Source organism: Bos grunniens, chromosome 11 (assembly GCF_055505025.1).
Source record: "Bos grunniens cultivar Pamir isolate PY7600 chromosome 11, Bosgru_T2T1.0, whole genome shotgun sequence".
In the NCBI taxonomy this organism is placed as follows: domain Eukaryota; kingdom Metazoa; phylum Chordata; class Mammalia; order Artiodactyla; family Bovidae; genus Bos; species Bos grunniens.
Window position 1 is genome coordinate 8,207,526 of NC_141175.1, and position 19,911 is coordinate 8,227,436.

At 53.0% G+C, this 19,911-nt stretch overlaps 1 protein-coding gene across 3 annotated transcripts; it reads right to left on the minus strand.

Moving 5' to 3' along the window:
• Positions 1-152: 152 nt before the first annotated feature.
• DOLPP1 (dolichyldiphosphatase 1) lies at positions 153-9,495 on the minus strand. 3 transcript variants are annotated; one of them, XR_015136207.1, is made up of 8 exons: positions 9,413-9,495; positions 5,428-5,528; positions 5,135-5,219; positions 4,945-5,044; positions 4,619-4,731; positions 3,967-4,095; positions 3,379-3,468; positions 153-1,616 (listed from the first exon to the last, which is right to left on the minus strand). XR_015136207.1 is itself a non-coding variant. In XM_086324579.1 (8 exons), exons 1-8 carry the CDS (start codon positions 9,486-9,488, stop codon positions 1,580-1,582), a joined length of 717 nt encoding a protein of 238 aa, XP_086180705.1. In that variant the 5' UTR covers positions 9,489-9,495; the 3' UTR covers positions 153-1,579. The 3 variants fall into 3 exon arrangements, 2 of the variants coding, with proteins under 2 accessions (XP_086180705.1, XP_086180706.1); XM_086324579.1 differs by having other exon boundaries at positions 4,619-4,717; XM_086324580.1 differs by lacking the exon at positions 9,413-9,495 and adding an exon at positions 6,831-7,397 and having other exon boundaries at positions 4,619-4,717.
• Positions 9,496-19,911: the final 10,416 nt, after the last annotated feature.

A 19,911-nucleotide genomic window follows, 5' to 3' on the forward strand; every position in this document is an offset into this window, starting at 1 on the left:
CAATCCTGGCTTTGGGGGCTGGAGGGGATTAGATGTCTTGGAGATCCCTAGGATTTTTTGGTCTTCGCCACACACCTTTGCCCTTCAGGGTCATGTCCCCACAGCTGTGTCCCAGCCCCCTCCCATCAGCTCAGTAAACGTGCTCAAGCTGCCAGAGTTCAAGATTTTATTTTAAAACAATAGTAAACAATTTCATTGATTTTTCTTAAGTCAAACCACCTCACACTTGGCTTGTCTCAGGCAAAAAAAGTAAAAAAAATAAGGGAAAGAAAGGAAAATGTGGGGACCGATCAACCTTCTCCAAAATTAGGCCCCTGGTCCTGGTGTCTGGAATGGCTTTGGACACTGTCTTGAACAAATGAGAAAAGAAAGCACCAAAATATTGTGCTTCAGCAGCAGGTTAATAACCTCCATAAAGAAAAGGTGGCGGGGATGGGGGGGAGGAGGGGGATCGGAACGCAGATCCTGAGCAGCCTGGTTCAGCTCTAGAAGCTTCCGAGTTTGGAAGCATCTCCTCTCCACAACTCCATTTCAAAGAGACATCAAGATTGGGAGGAGCTGGCCTCTGAGCTGGGCCCTGGGGATCTGCGAATCACACCCCTGACACAGGCCAGGGCGACCCAAGCAGGTTCCAAGCCTCTCCGAGAGGGTGGGAAGGACAAGGAATGCTCAGAGCACACAGAGGGCAGGCTGGGGGGATGGTGGGGGGACAAGACAGCAGGCCACCGCCTCACTCCCCTCGCCAGTTCCCACTCCCTCTGCAGTTTGTTGGAGATGAAAATGAACCGCTTCCGGACAGCGGGACAGGAAAGAGCTGTAAACAGCTTGGGTTTGCTCACCCACATGTGCAGGCTCTTTTTGTCAGAGAGGGACCACTGTCTTGGGGACAGGGGACCAGAGAAAGCCCTTGTGATGCAGGGTCGATGCGGGCAGGACACAAGGACAGCAGCGCCAGACGCGCGCTCTCTCTGGGCCCGGCCCCACGCAGGAAACACTGACCGAGGTTCTGGAATGGCATTGGCGGCAGGAAGGGCGTGGGGATGCTCCCTCCAGGGCCCCCAGGCAGGCCACCTCTCAGGCCCAGGAAAAAGGGCCTGGGGAGCTGACCTGGGCCCCTCAGTACGCAAGGAGGCCCCCGCAGAGCAGGCTCTGCTAGCCTCCTCTCCAAAATCCCATCTGCCTTTGACAAAACCCAAAAATAAATAGTGTGCATTTTTCACGCCACCTGGATTTCCTGGCCCTGTGACCAGAGGTGCGAGCCCTCCTTCTCTACCCCACACCCCGGTGCCCATGCCAAGGGCACTCTCTGCCCGACCGGGGACTGGCAGCAGCACTGCGAGGGTCTCTGGCCATGAGCCCCCTCCCCTGCCAGCAGCAGGCCCTCCAAGGTCCTGGCTGAGGGGCTGGCTCAGCCCTTTGGTCCACTGTGTTCATCAAAACTAAAATAAGCAAAAAAAAGGCTCCACTCGGTGACTTGGATCTGTAGAGGTCTCTGCTTCGTCCCTGCCTGTCATTCCATCCTTCCTGCAAGGCATCATGCAGGCCAGATCTGGAGGCTGGAGCCAGCCACGCTCACCCGTCACTGCAGCTTCGTCCCCAGCTTGCGCTGTCTGTTCCTACAAAATGGGGGTGGGGGCTCAAATGAGGTGGCTCCTGGCGTTCAGTGAGCCGCCCCCTCAGCTGTCCCCTTCGTACCCCCAATCCCATCAAAATGAGTGAATGCCCGCTCCCAGGGGCCCCCAGGGTCAGCATGAGCCGGGCCAATAGGAGCTCGTGCTCAGGGACCTGGGACTTGGGGCAAAGGGAGGGTCAGTGTCTCTGCTGGGCCTGCACCCCAGGTACTCAGCTCTGGAGTCCAAATGCAGAGCCAGGAGCCAGGGGCAGGGCTGAGGCCAGGATGAGAGAACAGAGGCATGAGGGACCTGGCTGGATTCCACAAAGTCTGGGGAGCTCCCACTTACAAGTGGGATTCTGTTATTATCAACCGAAACAGACAAGAAGATAGTTGAGTTCTCCTTCTGGGATGTATAGAAGCACAGAGAGGGGAACTGCTGACCCAGTAGATCTCAGTACCTGATTTGGGGGTTTGGCTGTGCCTACAATGGGCTCAGGAACCTGAGGGAAGCAGGGATAGTCCTGTTCCTGGGAGGGCCTGGCTGAGGTTCAGATAGGAGGATGGGGCTCGTCAAGAGTCCCACCTGAAATGCAGAAACCCAACTGCACCCATGGGTCCTGGATGATGCAGTCCCAGCCTCACCCTCTGGCCAGCCTCCTTCTTCCCCTGGGCTCTGGCCATATCTGCCTCTATCTGCTGACTCAGAAGCTTTACACAAGCTGTTTCCTATGCTGACAGCATTCTCCCTGCCAAACCCCAACTCCAATGGTCCCGCTTTCTCCCACCACGCCCAGCCAACATGGCCAACCACCCCACCCCCAAATCACGTTCCTGCCGTGGGCTCTCAGGACCAAGGCACTGGTCACACAGGTAGGCGCCTGATTCCTTGTGACCACCCCCTGCCTGCCCCCAGCACACAGCCTGGCACAGAGCAGGGGCACGTGGAAGTTTCGGTGAACGCAGGGAGGGGCGGGGTGGCTCCAGGAGCCAGGTGGAGAGCCTGGGCCAGCTGCAGCCTCCCACCAGTAATGGGATTGCCTGTTCTAACCCCCTCAAATCCCCTTTCCTCGCGGAGACGGGGCTTTACCTCTAAGTTCATTAGGATAATATGGACCATGATGTCCTGAACACAGGTCCCGACTGGGGGGCCCCACCCTATAGCTCCTCTCACCAGGAACCCAGGGCTCCTCAGGAAACCTCCCAGGCTTGCATGGGAGCCCAACCTTGCCTCAGCTCCCCTCTGAACCTGGGAAGGAGCCAAGCCTTCCCCACCCCAGCTGGCACCCCACCCAGGATTTCAAGTGCTTGGAAAGGAGAGCTGAGTCAGAAAGTAGCAAAGTCAGCTCCATCCTGACTCGCTGTGCAACCTCTGGTGCCCCTAACTCGCTGTGCCTCAGTTTACCCTTCCACAGGAAAGGGTCTGGACAGAACAGCCCCGAAGGACCCCCTGAGAGTCTTGGCCGCCCAGCTCTCTGGTTCTGGGCCACAGAGGTTAAAAGCATGGCTCTGGGCTCAACAGCCTGGGTTCCCAGTCTGGCTCCCACACCTGCAGCCTACATATCCTCAGTCAAGTGACTCCTCTCTGAGCCTCAGTTTTCTCATCTGTAAAATGGGGTCCAGGGGAGGACTCAGTGAGGCAGTATAAGAAAAGTGCTTAGACAAAGGTCTGCTTCTTGGGGTGCCTTCCAGAAACAGGACCAGTGCTGCCTGAGGGCTGTGCCCCACTGAGCCAGGACCTGGTGACTGCAGTCCCCTTGACTTACCTGGCTTCTGCTCGGGTTACTGTGTATTCAAACCAGAGGACATTGGGAATAAGGCTCGTGTCTCGGATTAGGAAGAACTCAGAGATAGGCCTGGAGAGACAGACACCCAGAAAGCCAGGACCACATCAAGGTCTGTCACTGAGCTGGACGTCCCCCCCACCACTGGGCCAGCAACACACCCTCCCCCTGCTGATCAGAATCTTTGCCTGGCCCGTGCTCCCAGGGCCACTGAGAGACTCAGATGGGCCACAGCTGTGACACTCGGGCAGGGACATGGCCCCAAGGTACATACAGCCCAGAAGGACACACGCTGCTTTCCAAGTCCCCGAGAGGCCAGGCAAGGACAGAGGCTGGCACCTCGGCTTCTGGACTGAGAAAACCCCTGGGGGAGATAGAAGCCAGGTGAACGGGCCCTGCTCCCTACGCCCACCAGAGGCCTGGGCACTGGGGCCCTCCCCGGGAGACTGAGGCTGGGGTCAGCACGTCTGGGTCCCCCCACTGACGGCCCCTTGGGAGGAGGGGGCCCAGGACATAGTGTCTGGGACGGTGGTGGGACAGGGGACAGCAACACAGGCGGGAGGCAGTTACCAGGCTGCTATCCTAGGGAACAGCGGGGTGAGGACCTCCTGGGTGAAGACGAACCAGGCGACGGCCATCAGGCCCCCAGCGACGGCCCCGTAGAGTACTTGCCCCCAGGTATGGTACAGCAGGTAGACCCTGGGCCAAGGGCAGAGGCAAGTTCACAGAGCTGGCCGCACACAAGCCTGCACGGCCTGCGCCCCACGCCCGAGTGCCAGCTCCCCTGGGGACCCCTGCACGCACACGGGAGACACCCCCAGAGAGGACAGAGTCCTGGGGCCACACGGACTCAGAGCTGCTTCCAGAATTAGGCAAGGGGCCACACCCCAACAGGGGCTCCCGATGCTATAGAGGTGAAGGGACAGCGTGGCGGGGACACGTCCAGCCCTCGAACTTGGGAGTTTGTCTGTGAGGGACTGCTTCAGGACATGGGAACAGATGGCTGACGCTGGGACCACGGGTCCCACCAACAGCAGAGAGCAAGGATTGGGAGGCAAGGGACAGCTGGAGCCCTGGCCTTTTAAACTAGAGGCTGGGGGCCCCCTTCCTGGTCCTGCCCATAGGCTCCAGGGCTCGGGTCCACCGTGAGGTCCCAGAATCCAGCCAGACCTCAGTGGGCAGAGTCAGGGCGGGGATGGGGGGCCTCTACCTCCCGCTGTACCTGCTGTAGGAGACTAGAAAGGCCACGGTGAGGAGACCCAGCGAGAGCACGTGCCTCCACAGCAAGTCCAGGAACCTGGCGTTGTTCGTTTGGTGCATTCTGGGAAAACAACCCTGTCAGGCGGCCTCAGCCCACAGCCTGGGGCCCTGGCCCCTGGCCCCTGCACACACAGCCCCTGGCCCCACATCTGCAGGCTCCCTGGGCGCCTCCTGCCTTCGCTGGAGCTCCTCCCACCCCCAGGAGAGGCCAAGCCCCAGCCAGCGGGCATCCCAAGTGCTCGCAGCACTTTGGGTCCCCGGCAGAGCCCGGGCGGGAAAGAAGCTCACCTTAAATACAGAAAAAGGAAGGAATAGATGGAGAAGAACCACATAAACTGGGAGTGACTGGAGGGCATCCCGTACTTGGTGCCCACTGCCGTGTGGGGACCTGGGGAGGAGAGAGAACAGGGCGTGGTGAGGGGACGCAGGCCTCCCCGGGACACCCTCACCTGGGGGACTCCCGAGGCCCGGGCCCTACCTCCACAGGGCCGTGGCTCCTGGATGACGTGTTTGATCAGCCAGTTGACCCCCTCGTTGAGCGCCAGGCCCCCCAGGAACGAGATCTGCCGGGAAGACGTGTAGTCAGTGGGGCCTCTGGGTAACCTGCCGGCTTCTGACTGAGCCTCCCAGCCCCGGGGACAACCTGGAACCAGCCAGGAGGCTCCACACACTTCAAGAGAGGTGGCGGCGCGGAAGGGAAAGCTAAGCACCTGGGATGGGATGGGGAGGCCCCTCCTCCCCGGGGTGGGGCCGTGGCGCAGCGGGACTCACCGTGTGCAGCTCCCGCTTGAATATAATGAGGGTCACGAAACCAACAATGACAAATACGGGGCTGAGGCTCAGGTAGGCGAGGACGTGGCCAGAGAGGTCACCTGGGAAGACAGGGAGGACAAGGTGAGGACAGGATCGAAGGCGGCCTGGCCCCAAGCAAGTCAAGTCGGGCCTGGGGCAGAGAGGCGGTCCCAGCAGGGCCCCAGAGGGCAGGGCCAGGTGCCTGACTGGGGGCGCCTCTGGGTACTGGCTGACCACACCACCTCGGGCACAGACAGTGTGCCAGGGTGTTTACTGAGCCCTCAAATTCACAGATTGTGAGTATGAAGCAGGTACGTCACTGGGCCCATTCCACAGATGAAGCCACTGAGTCCCAAAGGAGTCACATGACTGGTCCAAAGTCACACATGCAGGAAGGAGGCGGGATCTGACTAAAACCCAGAGGAGGAGATGGTTGGATAGCATCACCGACTCAGTGGACATATGAGCTTGAGTAAACTCCAGGAGTTGGAGTTGGACAGGGAGGCCTGGCGAGCTGCAGTCCATGGGGTTGCAAAGAGTCGGAGACGACTGAGCGACTGAACTGAACTAAACTTACCCATTATCTCGCCAAAGCAGGAATGTGAACCTGGCTTTGTCAGGCCCCAGAGGCTGGACTCTGGACCAGGAGACAGCCCAGCAGGCACATGGATGCCTCTGGAACACAGCACTGTGCTGAGATGGCCCCAGCCAAGCCCTGGGCCTCCAGGGGAACCTGGCACTCTCTGGACAGCACATAGACTTGGGTCTACACTGCAGACTCGGACAGGGAGCAAGGCCGGTCTGCTTTGCCCACTACGGCCGCCTGTTGCAGTAACGGCTACCCACTGCCTCTCTACTGGCAAAAAAAATGGCCGCCTATTGGCTGCTGCCTTCTACCCTCAGAAAGGCCTGGGAGAGGAGGCAATGTGAGGATCCTGAAGCCAGCCAACAAGAGCCAGTGCCCCCTTGCTCGAGGGCAGGGCTGACACCAAGTCCAAAGGCTGCCCTCGCCCCTGGAGGCAGGGTGGCTACGTGGCCACTCTGGGGTCAGAGTGTGTGGCTCAGTGCCCATGCCAGCACTGGTGGCTACACGGACTCTGGCAAGGACTGTACCTCCCTGACCCGCAGCTCTTTCACCTGTGAACCAGGGATATCAGTACCCACCTCCCCCACCCATGGGAGCTTTCATGTGACCAGGCCTGTGTGATACCCGGCTTGGTCGCTGGCACCCAGGGCACTTGTAGGTTTGGAGAACACAGCATCGAGAAATGGCCCCACCACCAGCCTGGCCTCGCACAGGCAGCTGGGAGGTACCCACACAGGGCCGAGCCCCACTTCCAGGCTGAAGAGGTGGGCACACACCTGGCCTTGCCCACACTTACCCAGGGTAGGGCAGGCTTGGAACTGGCCTTGGAGAACTGGTCAGATAGTGCTGCCCCAGGCCCGCTGAGTGACACCGAGGTGAGGCTCTTCCCTCTTCCGGGGCTCTGTCCCCTCATCCACACAGTGGCCCAGCCCTGAGACTCTGGGTCTCTCAGCTATCCCCCTGGTGCCCAGGAACCCTGGGTCGTGCAGACAGGAAGTGGGTGGCACCCCCAAACCTTTGGCCACCTCCATGGCCTGTCCCACAGCAAGCACTACCTTTGGAACCTGCTGCAGATGCTCTCAGTGACTCTGGCCTCACCATTCTCCGATGGAAGCCCCCAGTGGCTCTCTCTGCCCTTGGGATAAGTCCCACCTCAGCCGAGCTCATCATGCCCTGCAATCCTGGCCCTGCTTGCCTCCCACCCTCTGCTCCACTTCCAGGGACTACATTCTAGTTCCCCAAATACACCGGGCTCTGCCCTACTTCCGGACTCTGGCACACAGTTTCCCACGCCTGGGAGGCTGTCTGAGTTAACACAACATAAATTAAGCACCCACCACAGTGGCAAAAAAAAAAAAAAAGACACTTTCCTGCCATTGCAGAGCTCTCAGAATCTGTAACCAGGGCGTCATTTATGACACCACTCATTAGTGGAGACATCTGTCCAGTACCTGTCTCTCTCTCTAGAGAGCAGGCACCATGAGTGCAGGAGTGGGATCCCTACACCCCACTCGACCCCCAAACCCAGCACAGCACTCGACACTTAACCAGGCTCTAAAATGATGTTAGGGCTTCTGTGGTGGTTCAACAGTAAAGATTCTGCCTGCCAATGCAGGAGACATGGGTTCAATCTCTGGGTTGGAAGATCCCCTGGAGGAGGAAATGACAACCCACTCCAGTATTCTTGTCTGGAGAATTCCAAGGACAGAGGAGCCTGGCGGGCTACAGTCCATGGGGTGGCCAAGAGTCAGACACGACTTAGCGACTAAACAAAAACAAAATCATCTTAAATGAAGGGAGGAAGGAAACAAGCGTCAGTGTAATGAGGGCTGTGAAGGAGAAGTTCAGGGGGGTCACAAAAGAATTAGCAGGGGACTGGAAGACCCCCAGAGAAGAGGCCCTCAGGCTCAGCCAGGTCCCTCCTCTGGTCCCTGAAAAGGGTCCTTCATCACAGCCTGAGTCATGCTGCTCACATCTGCCAGGTTCCTTCCTTTCACTGTGAGCACCCAGAAAAGCTACTCCCTGCCCAGGGAGAGGAAATCATGAAGATGCTGAGACCTTAAGGTAAGACTCTTCCCTTTTCCAGGCCACAGTTTCCCTCCTGTATAGTGGGTTTTATTGTCGCCTCCCCCACCACCAGTCCAGGAGTTCAGGTACATATCCATCTGTTCACCATCCAAAACACAGAGCAAGCCCAGTGCCTGACATTCAGGAGGTGCTCAGTGGACACCAGCTGAATGAATGACGGGTGAACGGTGGGCAGGCAGGCAGATGGCAAGCTAGAGCAATAGTAGGGCCGCCCCACACCCCACTAGAACCCAGAACACCTAGGGTCAAAGTTCCCTGGCATCCAGCCCTGGAGCCCTCAGCAGGGCTAGGTTCTCACGTCTCTGCACGAGCAGGCCCTTCCTGGGGCCACCAGGGCTCACTGAGAGGACGCCCCCCCTCCCCCCGCCAGCCTCACCCTACACCCAACCATCCTACACAGAGATGGAGGCGTGGGCTTGAGAGGGTCCTGGGAAGGCGGGATCACGTTCATTGCAGTTATTTCTTGAATGTTTACTCTATGCCAGGCACTGCACTCAGCATTTCTCATATCTCCTGTTTCTGATTCTCGCACCACCACTAGAAGGGAGGCACTGTGATCAGTTCCACTTTGAAAAGGCACAGAGAGGTGAAGTCACTTGCAAGAGACCACGGCTTGAACTCTGACCCCAAGGCCCAAGCTCTAAACCGCCTCCGGAACAGGTCACTCCAAGACCTGCCAGGTAGAAAGCCCTGAGCTTCTACAGCTGGGTCCAATGGGAAGCTCCAGAGGTTGTCTGCCCCCACCCCCACCAGGTCCCCTGAGTTGTGGAGCAGTGCCCTGCCCAGGGCGTGGCATCAGAAGTACTCCAACAACGAAGAGCTGCCTGGCCTCGATTTGCACGCTCCCAGCAATGGAGAGCTCTTTCTTACGGCTGCCCAATAGCACTGTTTGCAGAAAGCAGGCACTCCCTACGCGCCGGGGAGAAAGTCCAGTCTCTCCGGCTCCGAGAAGGGCAGAGAAGAAAGGCCCTGGTCCAGGCCAGTTATCCTTTCCTACCTCACCCAGACCACCGCCCCATGACAGCCCACCGGCGCCCCAGGACCCAGGGGAGCTCCCCGGACGCGCAGCCGTAGAGTGCGCCGAGAGACGCTCACAATTTTGCCCAGCTCATCGCCACACCACTGCGCCTGCGCGGCGCGCGCGCCGGCCGAACCCCTCCAAGGCTCACTATTTGACAGTTCCCACCCGGGTGCCCCGGCGCCCCCTCCGCGGGCTTGCGCCTGACAGAGCACCAGGCACTGACAGGCCGGCCTCGGGAAGTCGTCCTCGGAGCCGGGGTTGCCTTTTACCTGCAGGATATTCGACGTGGGTGAGGGTCACCGGCCGCCATGAAGCGGGGAGCGAGCACTGTCCGTCCGCTGCCATCTTACCCGGAGACCGGGCTTCGCCCAGTAGCCAATGGGGAGCCAGGGGGGCGGTGGTCCTGACCTATCACGCCGGAGAGGCTCCGCTCACCCAATCGGAGACCGATACAGGTAGCGGCGCAGCCATTCAGAGTGCAGGCCGTGGGGCTGGTCCGTACGGCGAATCAGAAGGCAGGGCCCCTAGGAGCCTTTTAGCCGTCCCAGCCAGCGCCCAATCCGGGGCGAGCGCAGGTAAGTGCCTGACCAATCAGAGAAGAGGAGGGTTTCGACGAACAACAGGGGGCAGAACAGCCAATCAGAAGGTGAGACCGGCTCGCCGTGTAGGCAGGGCGGGCCAATCAGCCTCTAGCTTGGGGGGCGTGTTGAATTTTTGGTGGGAGCTTTGGTTTTGGGGGACCTTCGCGGAGTGAAGTTTGCCTCAGTACTCTGATCCCGCCCGGGGTCTGCATGTGCCTGGGCTCCCGTCAGAGCGCGTGCTCGAAAAGGGGAGGCAACCTCGTCACGTTGGGGTCTGAATTCATCTACTCTTAGTTATAAGAGTAAACTGAGGCCAGAGACTCAAGGGAAATTTATTTTCCTTTGCCCTTTTTAATGACCGGCAACAGGACAGATCACAAAAGACGGACGACCTTTCTATTAAAGGTGGGAGGCAGGGTGGGGGAGGGAAATCCCTGGGCGGGATGCACAAATCAGCTCCCCAAGGTGCTTTTTGGGACAGAAGCTTAACTAATGCTGAATCGATGCGTAATTGAAATTAAGAGACTCCGTTCCTCATTGCATTCGGTTAACACTGATTCAGTCACATTTATGCTGCTTAATGAGGCATCTTGGAAGCAAACACCTATACCTCAGTTTTCCCAAAATATTCCTCTCAGCGTCCAACATGGCGTTGCGTGAATTAACCAGGGCTTACCGCCCACCTCTCCCTCTCCTACCCTCACTATCTCTCCGACTAGATTGCAGTGCTTACAGTCCAGGTAAGGTGCCCGGCTCCTCTTGTCTACTATCCTTTGAACATGCTGTTCTGTCTGCCTGGAATGCATCACTTCTGCCCTCCTCTGCCTGGCCAAGTCTGGCTCAAGTGTCTAATCTCACTTAGAGGTTTCCATGGCCAGGAAAGGGGCTTTCACTGGGCTCCCACCGTTGCATCTCCTCTCCTACCCCAGCACTGACCACCACTGGACTGTAACTGACTCCTTGTCTGTCTTTCCCAGTAAACAATGGTTCTCTGAATTCATGCAGCTGCCAAGATCAGCTTGTAGAAAATAGGGCCTGCTTGAGCAACTTCAGCTGCATGCAACAGATTCTGATCAATTTTCTTTTCAAAACTTTTATTCTGCTACAAATATTTTCTAATGTTCCTTGTTATGGCTTCTTAGATACACCCATCATTTAAAAGTGGACATTTAATTTCCAGATACACGGGGTTTAAGGTATCTTTGGTATTAATTTCTCATTTTGGTATTCAGATCAGTCGCTCAGTCGTGTCCGACTCTGCGACCCCATGAATCGCAGCACGCCAGGCCTCCCTTCCATCACCATCTCCCAGAGTTCACTCAGACTCACGTCCATCGAGTCAGTGATGCCATCCAGCCATCTCATCCTCTGTCGTCCTCTCTTCCTCCTGCCCCTAATCCCTCCCAGCATCAGAGTCTTTTCCAATGAGTCAGCTCTTCCCATGAGCTGGCCAAAGTACTGGAGTTTCAGCTTTAGTATCACTCCTTCCAAAGAACACCAAGGACTGATCTCCTTTAGAATGGACTGGTTGGATCTCCTTGCAGTCCAAGGGACTCTCAAGAGTCTTCTCCAACACCACAGTTCAAAACCATCAATTCTTCGGCACTCAGCTTTCTTCACAGTCCAACTCTCACATGCATACATGACCACAGGAAAAACCATAGCCTTGACTAGACGGACCTTTGTTGGCAAAGGAATGTCTCTGCTTTTCAATATGCTATCTAGGTTGGACGTAACTTTTCTTCCAAGGAGTAAGCGTCTTTTAATTTCATGGCTGCAGTCACCATCTGCAGTGATTTTGGAGCCCAAAAAAATAAAGTCTGACACTGTTTCCCCATCTATTTCCCATGAAGTGATGGGACCAGATGCCATGATCTTCATTTTCTGAATGTTGAGCTTTAAGCCAACTTTTTCACTCTCCTCTTTCACTTTCATCAAGAGGCTTTTGAGTTCCTCTTCACTTTCTGCCATAAGGGTGGTGTCATCTGCATATCTGAGGTTATTGATATTTCTCCCAGCAATCTTGATTCCAGCTTGTGTTTCTTCTAGCCCAACATTTCTCATGATGTACTCTGCATATAAGTTAAATAAGCAGGGTGACAATATACAGCCTTGACGTACTCCTTTTCCTATTTGGAACCAGTCTGTTGTTCCATGTCCAGTTCTAACTGTTGCTTCCTGACCTGCATATAGGTTTTTCAAGAGGCAGGTCAGGTGGTCTGGTATTCCCATCTCTTTCAGAATTTTCCACAGTTGATTGTGATCCACACAGTCAAAGGCTTTGGCATAATCAATAAAGCAGAAATATATATTTTTCTGGAACTTTCTTGCTTTTTCCATGATCCAGCGGATGTTGGCAATTTGATCTCTGGTTCCTCTGCCTTTTCTAAAACCAGCTTGAACATCTGTTAGTTCATGGTTCACGTATTGCTGAAGCCTGGCTTGGAGAATTTTGAGCATTACTTTACTAGCGTGTGAGATGAGTGCAATTGTGCAGTAGTTTGAGCATTCTTTGGCATTGCCTTTCTTTGGGATTGGAATGAAAACTGACCTTTTCCAGTCCTGTGGCCACTGCTGAGTTTTCCAAATGTGCTGGCATATTGAGTGCAGCACTTTCACAGCATCATCTTCCAGGATTTGAAATAGCTCAACTGGAATTCCATCACCTCCACTGGCTTTGTTCATAGTGATGCTTTCTAAGGCCCACTTGACTTCACATTCCAGGATGTCTGGCTCTAGGTAAGTGATCATACCATCATGATTATATTGGTCGTGAAGATCTTTTTTGTACAATTCTTCTGTGTATTCCTGCCACCTCTTCTTAATATCTTCTGCTTCTGTTGGGTCCATACCATTTCTGTCCTTTATCGAGCCCATCTTTGCATGAAATATTCCCTTGGTATCTCTAATTTTCTTGAAGAGATCTCTGGTCTTTCCCATTCTGTTGTTTTCCTCTATTTCTTTGCATTGATCGCTGAGGAAGGCTTTCTTATCTCTTTTTGCTATTCTTGGAACTCTGCATTCAGATGCTTGTATCTTTCCTTTTCTCCTTTGCTTTTCGCTTCTCTTCTTTTCACAGCTATTTGTAAGGCCTCCCCAGACAGCCATTTTACTGTTTTGCATTTCTTTTCCATGGGGATGGTCTTGATCCCTGTCTCCTATACAATGTCATGAACCTCAGTCCATAGTTCATCAGGCACTCTATCTATCAGATCTAGTCACTTAAATATAATTCTCACTTCCACTGTATAATAAGGGATTTGATTCAGGTCATACCTGAATGGTCTAGTGGTTTTCCCTACTTTCTTCAATTTAAGTCTGAATTTGGCAATAAGAAGCTCAAGATCTGAGCCACAGTCAGCTCCCAGTCTTATTTTTGCTGCCTGTATAGAGCTTCTCCATCTTTGGCTGAAAAGAATATAATCAATCTGATTTCAGTGTTGACCATCTGGTGATGTCCATGTGTAGAGTCTTCTCTTGTGTTGTTGGAAGAGGGTGTTTGCTATGACCAGTGTGTTCTCTTGGCAAAAACTCTATCAGTCTTTGCCCTGTTTCATTCCGTATTCCAAGGCCAAATTTGCCTGTTATTCCAGGTGTTTCTTGTCTTCCTACTTTTGCATTCCAGTCCCCTGTAATGAAAAGGACATCTTTTTGGGGTGTTAGTTCTAAAAGGTCTTGTAGGTCTTCATAGAATCGTTCAACTTCAGCTTCTTCAGCATTACTGGTTGGGGCAGAGGTTTGGATTACTGTGATATTGAATGGTTTGCCTTGGAAATGAACAGAGATCATTCTGTCGTTTTTGAGATTGCATCCAAGTACTGCATTTCGGACTCTTGTTGACCATGATGGCTACTCCATTTCTTCTGAGGGATTCCTGCCCACAGTAGTAGATATAATGGTCATCAGAGTTAAATTCACCCATTCCAGTCCATTTTAGTTCGCTGATTCCTGGAATGTCAACATTCACTCTTGCCATCTCCTGTTTGACCACTTCCAATTTGCCTTGATTCATGGACCTAACATTCCAGGTTCCTATGCAATATTGCTCTTTAGAGCATCAGACCTTGCTTCTATCACCAGTCACATCCACAACTGGGTATTGTTTTTGCTTTGGCTCCATCCCTTCCTTCTTTCTGGAGTTATTTCTCCACTGATCTCCAGTAGCATATTGGGCCCCTACTGACCTGGGGAGTTCCTCTTTCAGTATCCTATCATTTTGCCTTTTCATACTGTTCATGGGGTTCTCAAGACAAGGATACTGAAGTGGTTTGCCATTCCCTTCTCCAGTGGACCACATTCTGTCAGACCTCTCCACCATGACCCACCCATCTTGGGTGGCCCCACAGGGCATGGCTTAGTTTCATTGAATTAGACAAGGCTGTGGTCCTTGTGATCAGATTGACTAGTTTTCTGTGATTATGGTTTCAGTGTGTCTGCCCTCTGATGCCCTCTTGCAACACCTACCATCTTACTTGGGTTTCTCTTACCTTGGACGTGGGGTATCTCTTCACGGCTGCTCCAGCAAAGCGCAGCTGCTGCTCCTTACCTTGGACAAGGGGTATCTCCTCACGGCCACCCCTCCTGACCTTGAACGTAGAGTAGCTACTCTAGGCCCTCCTGCGCCCGCGCAGCCACCGCTTCTTGGACATGGGGTAGCTCCTCCTGGCCGCCGCCCCTGACCTCAGACACGGGGTAGCTCCTCCCAGCTGCCGCCCCTGACCTCGGACGTGGGGTAGCTCCTCCTGGCCGACACCCCCTGACCTCGGACGTGGGGTAGCTCCTCTCGGCCACGCTTGTGCGCCATCGCAGCCGCCTGCACTATGGGCTCCTCAAGCCAGGAATACTGGAATGGGTGGTCATGCCCTCCTCTAGGGGATCTTTCCCACCCAGGGATCAAACCCATGTCTCCTGTGTCTCCTGTATTAAAGACAGATTCTTTACCCACTGAGCCACCTGGGAAGCCCATCATTTTGGTATTAATTTCTCATTTAAATGCTTTCTTCTCTGCAGTCACCCTCTATGTTTTTTCAGTCCTTTAACTTTATTGAGGCTTTAAGTGGGTAAGTCAAAGATCTCGGTAAATGTCCCATTGCACTTGAAAATATGAGTTATTTTCAAATATCTTTTGATATTGATTTCTAACATAATTCCACAGTAATGTTAGACTCTGTATGATTTCAATACCTTTACACCATGAAATTTTTGCACCTTGTTTTATGTCCCTGTGTCTCCTGATGTATAGTCATGGGAACTTGAATAGAACTTGTATCCTGCTGGTGTGTGAAAATAGTATAACTCTTAATTATGTTGATTTGGTTGATAGTGCTTTTCAGGCTTACTGTAGCCTTCTACTTTTTTGTCTATTCATTCTATTATTTTTTGACAGTGTGATACTGAAACTCCAACTAAAAATCTTAATCTACTTAAAAATAATTGTAATATATAGTGGAACTATATGTAACTTTGTTGTGTATTTCCCAAGTCTCCTGTAAATTTGTTATCATACTTTGATAATTTAAAAACAAGAAAGAAAAAAAATATATATAAGATATATGAAGCAGGAAACTGTGACTACATAACTTAAAGAAAAACTGACCAATAAAACTGATCTGGGGGGAAAAAAAAGAAAATGGCGCCTGGATTGATCCACTAGATCTGGGTTACAACCTTGGAGTCTACATTCTTGTTCCCCGGGATTCTGATGTAACTGGTTGCGCCCGTAGTTGGCAAAGACCTGGGCAACGTGAAATCAGGGCTTGTTATGTATTGGAGCCTGGCCCAGGCCGATGCTAGAAGACGTGCCTGATAGACAGCCTTATTGCTTGTCAGGAGAGGTGAGAATACAGCAGAGTGGCTCCCTGACCAGAGTGGCTTGCTCTGAGAACCAGCCAGACAGCTCGAGTCCACACCATGGACGGGGCTGGAAAGACTAGGGGGATGATGGTGACTCCGGAACCCACCAGCGAGCCAGGAGGTCCCCTGGGACTCCTCAGCTGGACTCAGCGCCCCATCCGGCCCAGCCTGGGCTTGTCTGGGTCAGCGGGCCCCACTTCCCTGCCACCTGCCCTCAGCTGCCTCAGGCACTGCCTCTGTTAGCTTCTGAGAGGCAGGAGGTGTGAGCTGTGAGTTTCCCAGAACAGTTCCCTGGGACTGGGCTGCCCCGTCTGGCTGCTTTGCCCCTCCCTGGTTAGAAGGCATTTCAGTGGGGAGAAGCCAAGTCCCTTAAAGCCAGGATCTTCTCACCTCAGAGAGAGTGTTGAGGAGGAAGTGGCCAGGGTGAGGAACTATATAATGAGAGGCAGTTAGCTGGGGTGAGGCTTTCCTGGTGGAGGGAACAGCACAATGAAATGGGCAAGGGAGAGGTGAGGGGCAGGCAGAGAGGGACCTGGCAGGGGCCTGGCCTCCCAAAATGTTGAGGACCACTCTTGGTGACCACAGAGGGGTCCTTGAAAGATGACTGTTGTTTGGTTTGGTTTTGCCTTAGGAGAAAAAAAAGCAAAAAGCATACCTTTCATACAGGAAAACCCAGAAATTGAATGTGTGTAGCTTGATGACGTTTCACAAACTATGTACACCTGTGTTACCAGAGCTCCAGGAGCTCCTGACACTCCATCCAGTCACCCCAGGGTGACCACCAACCCCACTGCCAGCCCCATACATTAGGTCGGTCTGCTTTGGGTATTTTCTGTAAGCTGACTCCTACAGTGTGTGTTTTGGGGGCGTGGCTCCTTTCACCAGCATTGTTTATGAGATCCGTGATGAAACCTCTGGCTGTAGTTCACTCACACTCGCTGTGTAGAGCTCCACGTTGTGAATGCACCATGGTTGACTTTCCATTCGAGTCTTGCTGGACTTTGGGGTGTTTCCAGATCTAGGAGGTTAGGAACGGTGTTTCTAGGAACAGCTTCCTGCAGATCTTTGGTGTACCAAGGGATGCTTTTCCAATGGAGATGTGCCTAGGAGCCAGGGCAGGGTCCCATGAGATGGCAGAGATGACAGGTCAGACCCGCTGTGTGGACGAGGAGCTGGATGGTACAGGCATGAATGCTGTGAGGGGAGCCCTGGGAGGCTGCAGGAGCCACCCGCCTCCTCCCTGAGCTGAGAGGTGGACCACTGATGCCCCTGGTATCTCTGAGAATCCTGGGAGGTTCTCCGTCCTTAGTCACTGGTGTTACCTCCACTGCAGCCTGCGAGGCAACTCTTCATTATGCTCAGTTTATAGCTGAGGACAGTAAGGCTCTGAGTGTCCCACCACTTGCCAGGTCACTTGGCTAATGTGTCACAGAGCCAGGATTTCAATCCTGTTCCGATGGATGGGCAGGCCCAGGTTTTGAACCACCTTGCATCCTGTCAACCGAACTGCAGACTGCCTCCTCCCACGGCCCACAGGAATCCTCAGACCAGCCCCAGCAATCCCGAGCAGAGCTGGGCTTTCACTTTGGCCTCTCCTCTAGAAGGGAGTTTACCGACAGGACAGCCCCCGGATTAGAGGCGCAAAGTCTAACCCTGTGCACCACACCCTAGCCACCCTGGCATGCGCTCAAAGTCCCTAAGAAAAAACTCTTACCCTCTCCAGGCCTGTTTCTCTGAAATGCGTCAGCTGCCATCCTCTAGATTAGAAGTTCATTCATGCATTTAAAGGACTGTTTGAGCTCCTAGGTGGTTGCCAGACCATGTCTCAGCATCAGGGGTGAAGAGAGAAGGATAAAGCATAAGAATGGCGATGCCTTGGAGAAACTGTTATTCCTGTGGAGGCTGTGAGACTCCTCAATCCTTAAGATGCAAAGAAGAAAGACAAATGGACTCAAAGTAGAAGTGACAGTTTTGGCTTCAAAACCTCTGAGAGGAGCCACTCATTGTGCATTAGAGGCTTCTACAAGTCAGAGCCTGGCATTCCAGACACCATGGAGGCAAGTCCTCAAGACACATTGTCTGGGACTTCCCCTGATGGTCCAGTGGCTAAGACGGTGCACTCCCAATGCAAGGATCCCTGGTTAGGGAACTAGATCGCACATGCAGCAACCAAGAGTCACTCATGCCACAACTAAAGATCCTGCATGCTGCAACTAAGACCTGGCACAGCTGTATAAATAAATAAATATTAAAAAAAATAAGTAAAACTGTCAATTCAAAAATGTTTTTCAAAAAAGTTAGTCGCTCAGTTGTGTCTGAGTCTCTGTGACCCCATGGACTATACAGTCCAGGGATTCTCCAGGCCAGAATACTGGAGGGGGCAGCCATTCCCTTCTCCAGGGGATCTTCCCAACTCAGGGATTGAACTTGGGTCTCCTGTATTGCAGGCAGATTCTTTACTACTGAGCCACCAAGGAAACCCACAAGCTCCCCTGGTTTGCAGCATGTGCTGATTTCCATGTAAACACTCTCTCCTGTGGCCACTGCTGTGATGGCACCAGACCAGGAGTTGGGACAAGATGAGCAGTCAGCTCTCACTAGCAGATGGGGTGCAAGCCGGCTCCAGTGCCTCCACCGCTGCCCAGGTGACACCTAGAGCTGTGCTTGGCACACAGTAGGCACCCAGTGAATACTTTGCGAACAAATACTGCTGCTGCTGCTGCTAAGTCGCGTCAGTCATATCCAACTCTGTGCAACCCCATGATGGGAGCCCACCAGGCTCCCCCGTCCCTGGGATTCTCCAGTCAAGAACAGGGTTGCCATTTCCTTCTCCAATGAATGAAAGTGAAAAGTGAAAGTGAAGTCGCTCAGTCGTGTCCGACTCTTAGTGACCCCATGGACTGTACCCTACCGGGCTCCTCCGTCCGTGGGATTTTCCAGGCAAGAGTACTGGAGTGGGGTGCCACTGCCTTCTCCGGCGAACAAGTGAGCCTTCTTCAACTGTCCTGTCCCATTTGTGTGCCTGCCCTGAGAGCCATTTATATTGTAATTGAACCCGCTTTTACCGAGCAGTCGATGTGAACCATAAGTTGGGCCCAGACAATGCTACAAGATTTTATCTTCCACACCCCGCTCACACTGCACGGGAATCAATCTCATGGGTGATGCAGCAGAAGCCTAACGGATTCAGGAGACATGGGTGTCCGTCCTGGGCTGCTGCCATCTTGCCTGTATGCCGGGGGGCAGTCGTCCTCCCCTCTCAATTTCCCCTTTCATCAGTCGGGGGATGGGGACTTCCCTGCTGGTCCAGCAGCTAAGACTGTGCTCCCAATGCAGGTGGCCCAGATTCCATCCCTGGTCAGGGAACTGGATCCCACATGCCGCAACTAAGAGTTCACATGCCGCAACTAAAGATCTCGCCTGCCACAACTAAGACCCGGTGCAGCCAAATAAATATTAAACAAACAAACAGGGAGACAAACAGAGGGCCTGGAATCTGTTACCTACTGTTGTGTAACAAGCCAGCCTCAAACCCAGTGCCTTAGGACCAGCAGCATTTTGGTAATAGTTTGACACGTCTGTAAAGTTACTAAAGTTACTAAAAACAACCATTTAAAGCCAGTGCATTCTATGGTATACAAATCATACCTTAATAAAGCTGTTTAAACACTTATTTGCCAGCATTGAGGGTATTAATAATTACATCTGCTTGAGTATGGAATCAGTAGAGGGGAACAATCAAACACTTACCCTCTTTTTAGGTTGAACTGGGGTCTGTCTCCAGTTAATCAGGAAAAGCTTTTCAGAATCCTAACAGGTATTAGAGAGCTAGTGCTCATTTTTAAGGTGTGATGTTTGTATTGTGATTATGCCAGAGAACTACCTTATTTTAAGATAAATCTTTTCAAGTAGTTTAGGGAGGAAGCACAAGCCTAAAACTTACTCCAAAATATTTTCTAAAAGGACTATATGCACGAAACAACTCTGGAAAGATGTTAATTACTGACTCGAAGTGTGGATTTATGGGTGTGCTTTATATGTTTTTTAATTTCTGTACACTTAAAATTTTCAAAAAATACAGAAAAGCTTTCAAGTACAGTGGTCCCAGCTTATCCAGTTTTGCTTTCCAAGACTGCACTTACCCTCAGTCAACCACAGTCTGAAAATATTACATGGAAAATTCCAGAAATAAATAATTCATAAGTTTTAAAATGCACACCGTTCCGTGCAGTGTGATAAAATCTCGTGCTATCTCGAGCCATCCTGCTCCGTTGCCATCTGGATGCGAATCATCCTTCTGTCTGGCGCACCCATGCTGTCTACCCTACCTGCCT

What these genes read in the sequence shown, in the direction of transcription:
- DOLPP1 (XM_086324579.1), bottom strand. Translation starts at nt 9,488, where the DNA reads ATGGCAGCGGACGGACAGTGCTCGCTCCCCGCTTCATGGCGGCCGGTG. An exon ending in TTTCTAGTCTCCTACAGCAG is followed by an intron (nt 4,096 to 4,618) that starts GTACAGCGGGAG and finishes CCCTTGGCCCAG; the next exon opens with GGTCTACCTGCTGTACCATA. An exon ending in GTAACCCGAGCAGAAGCCAG is followed by an intron (nt 1,617 to 3,378) that starts GTAAGTCAAGGG and finishes CCCATTTTGTAG; the next exon opens with GAACAGACAGCGCAAGCTGG.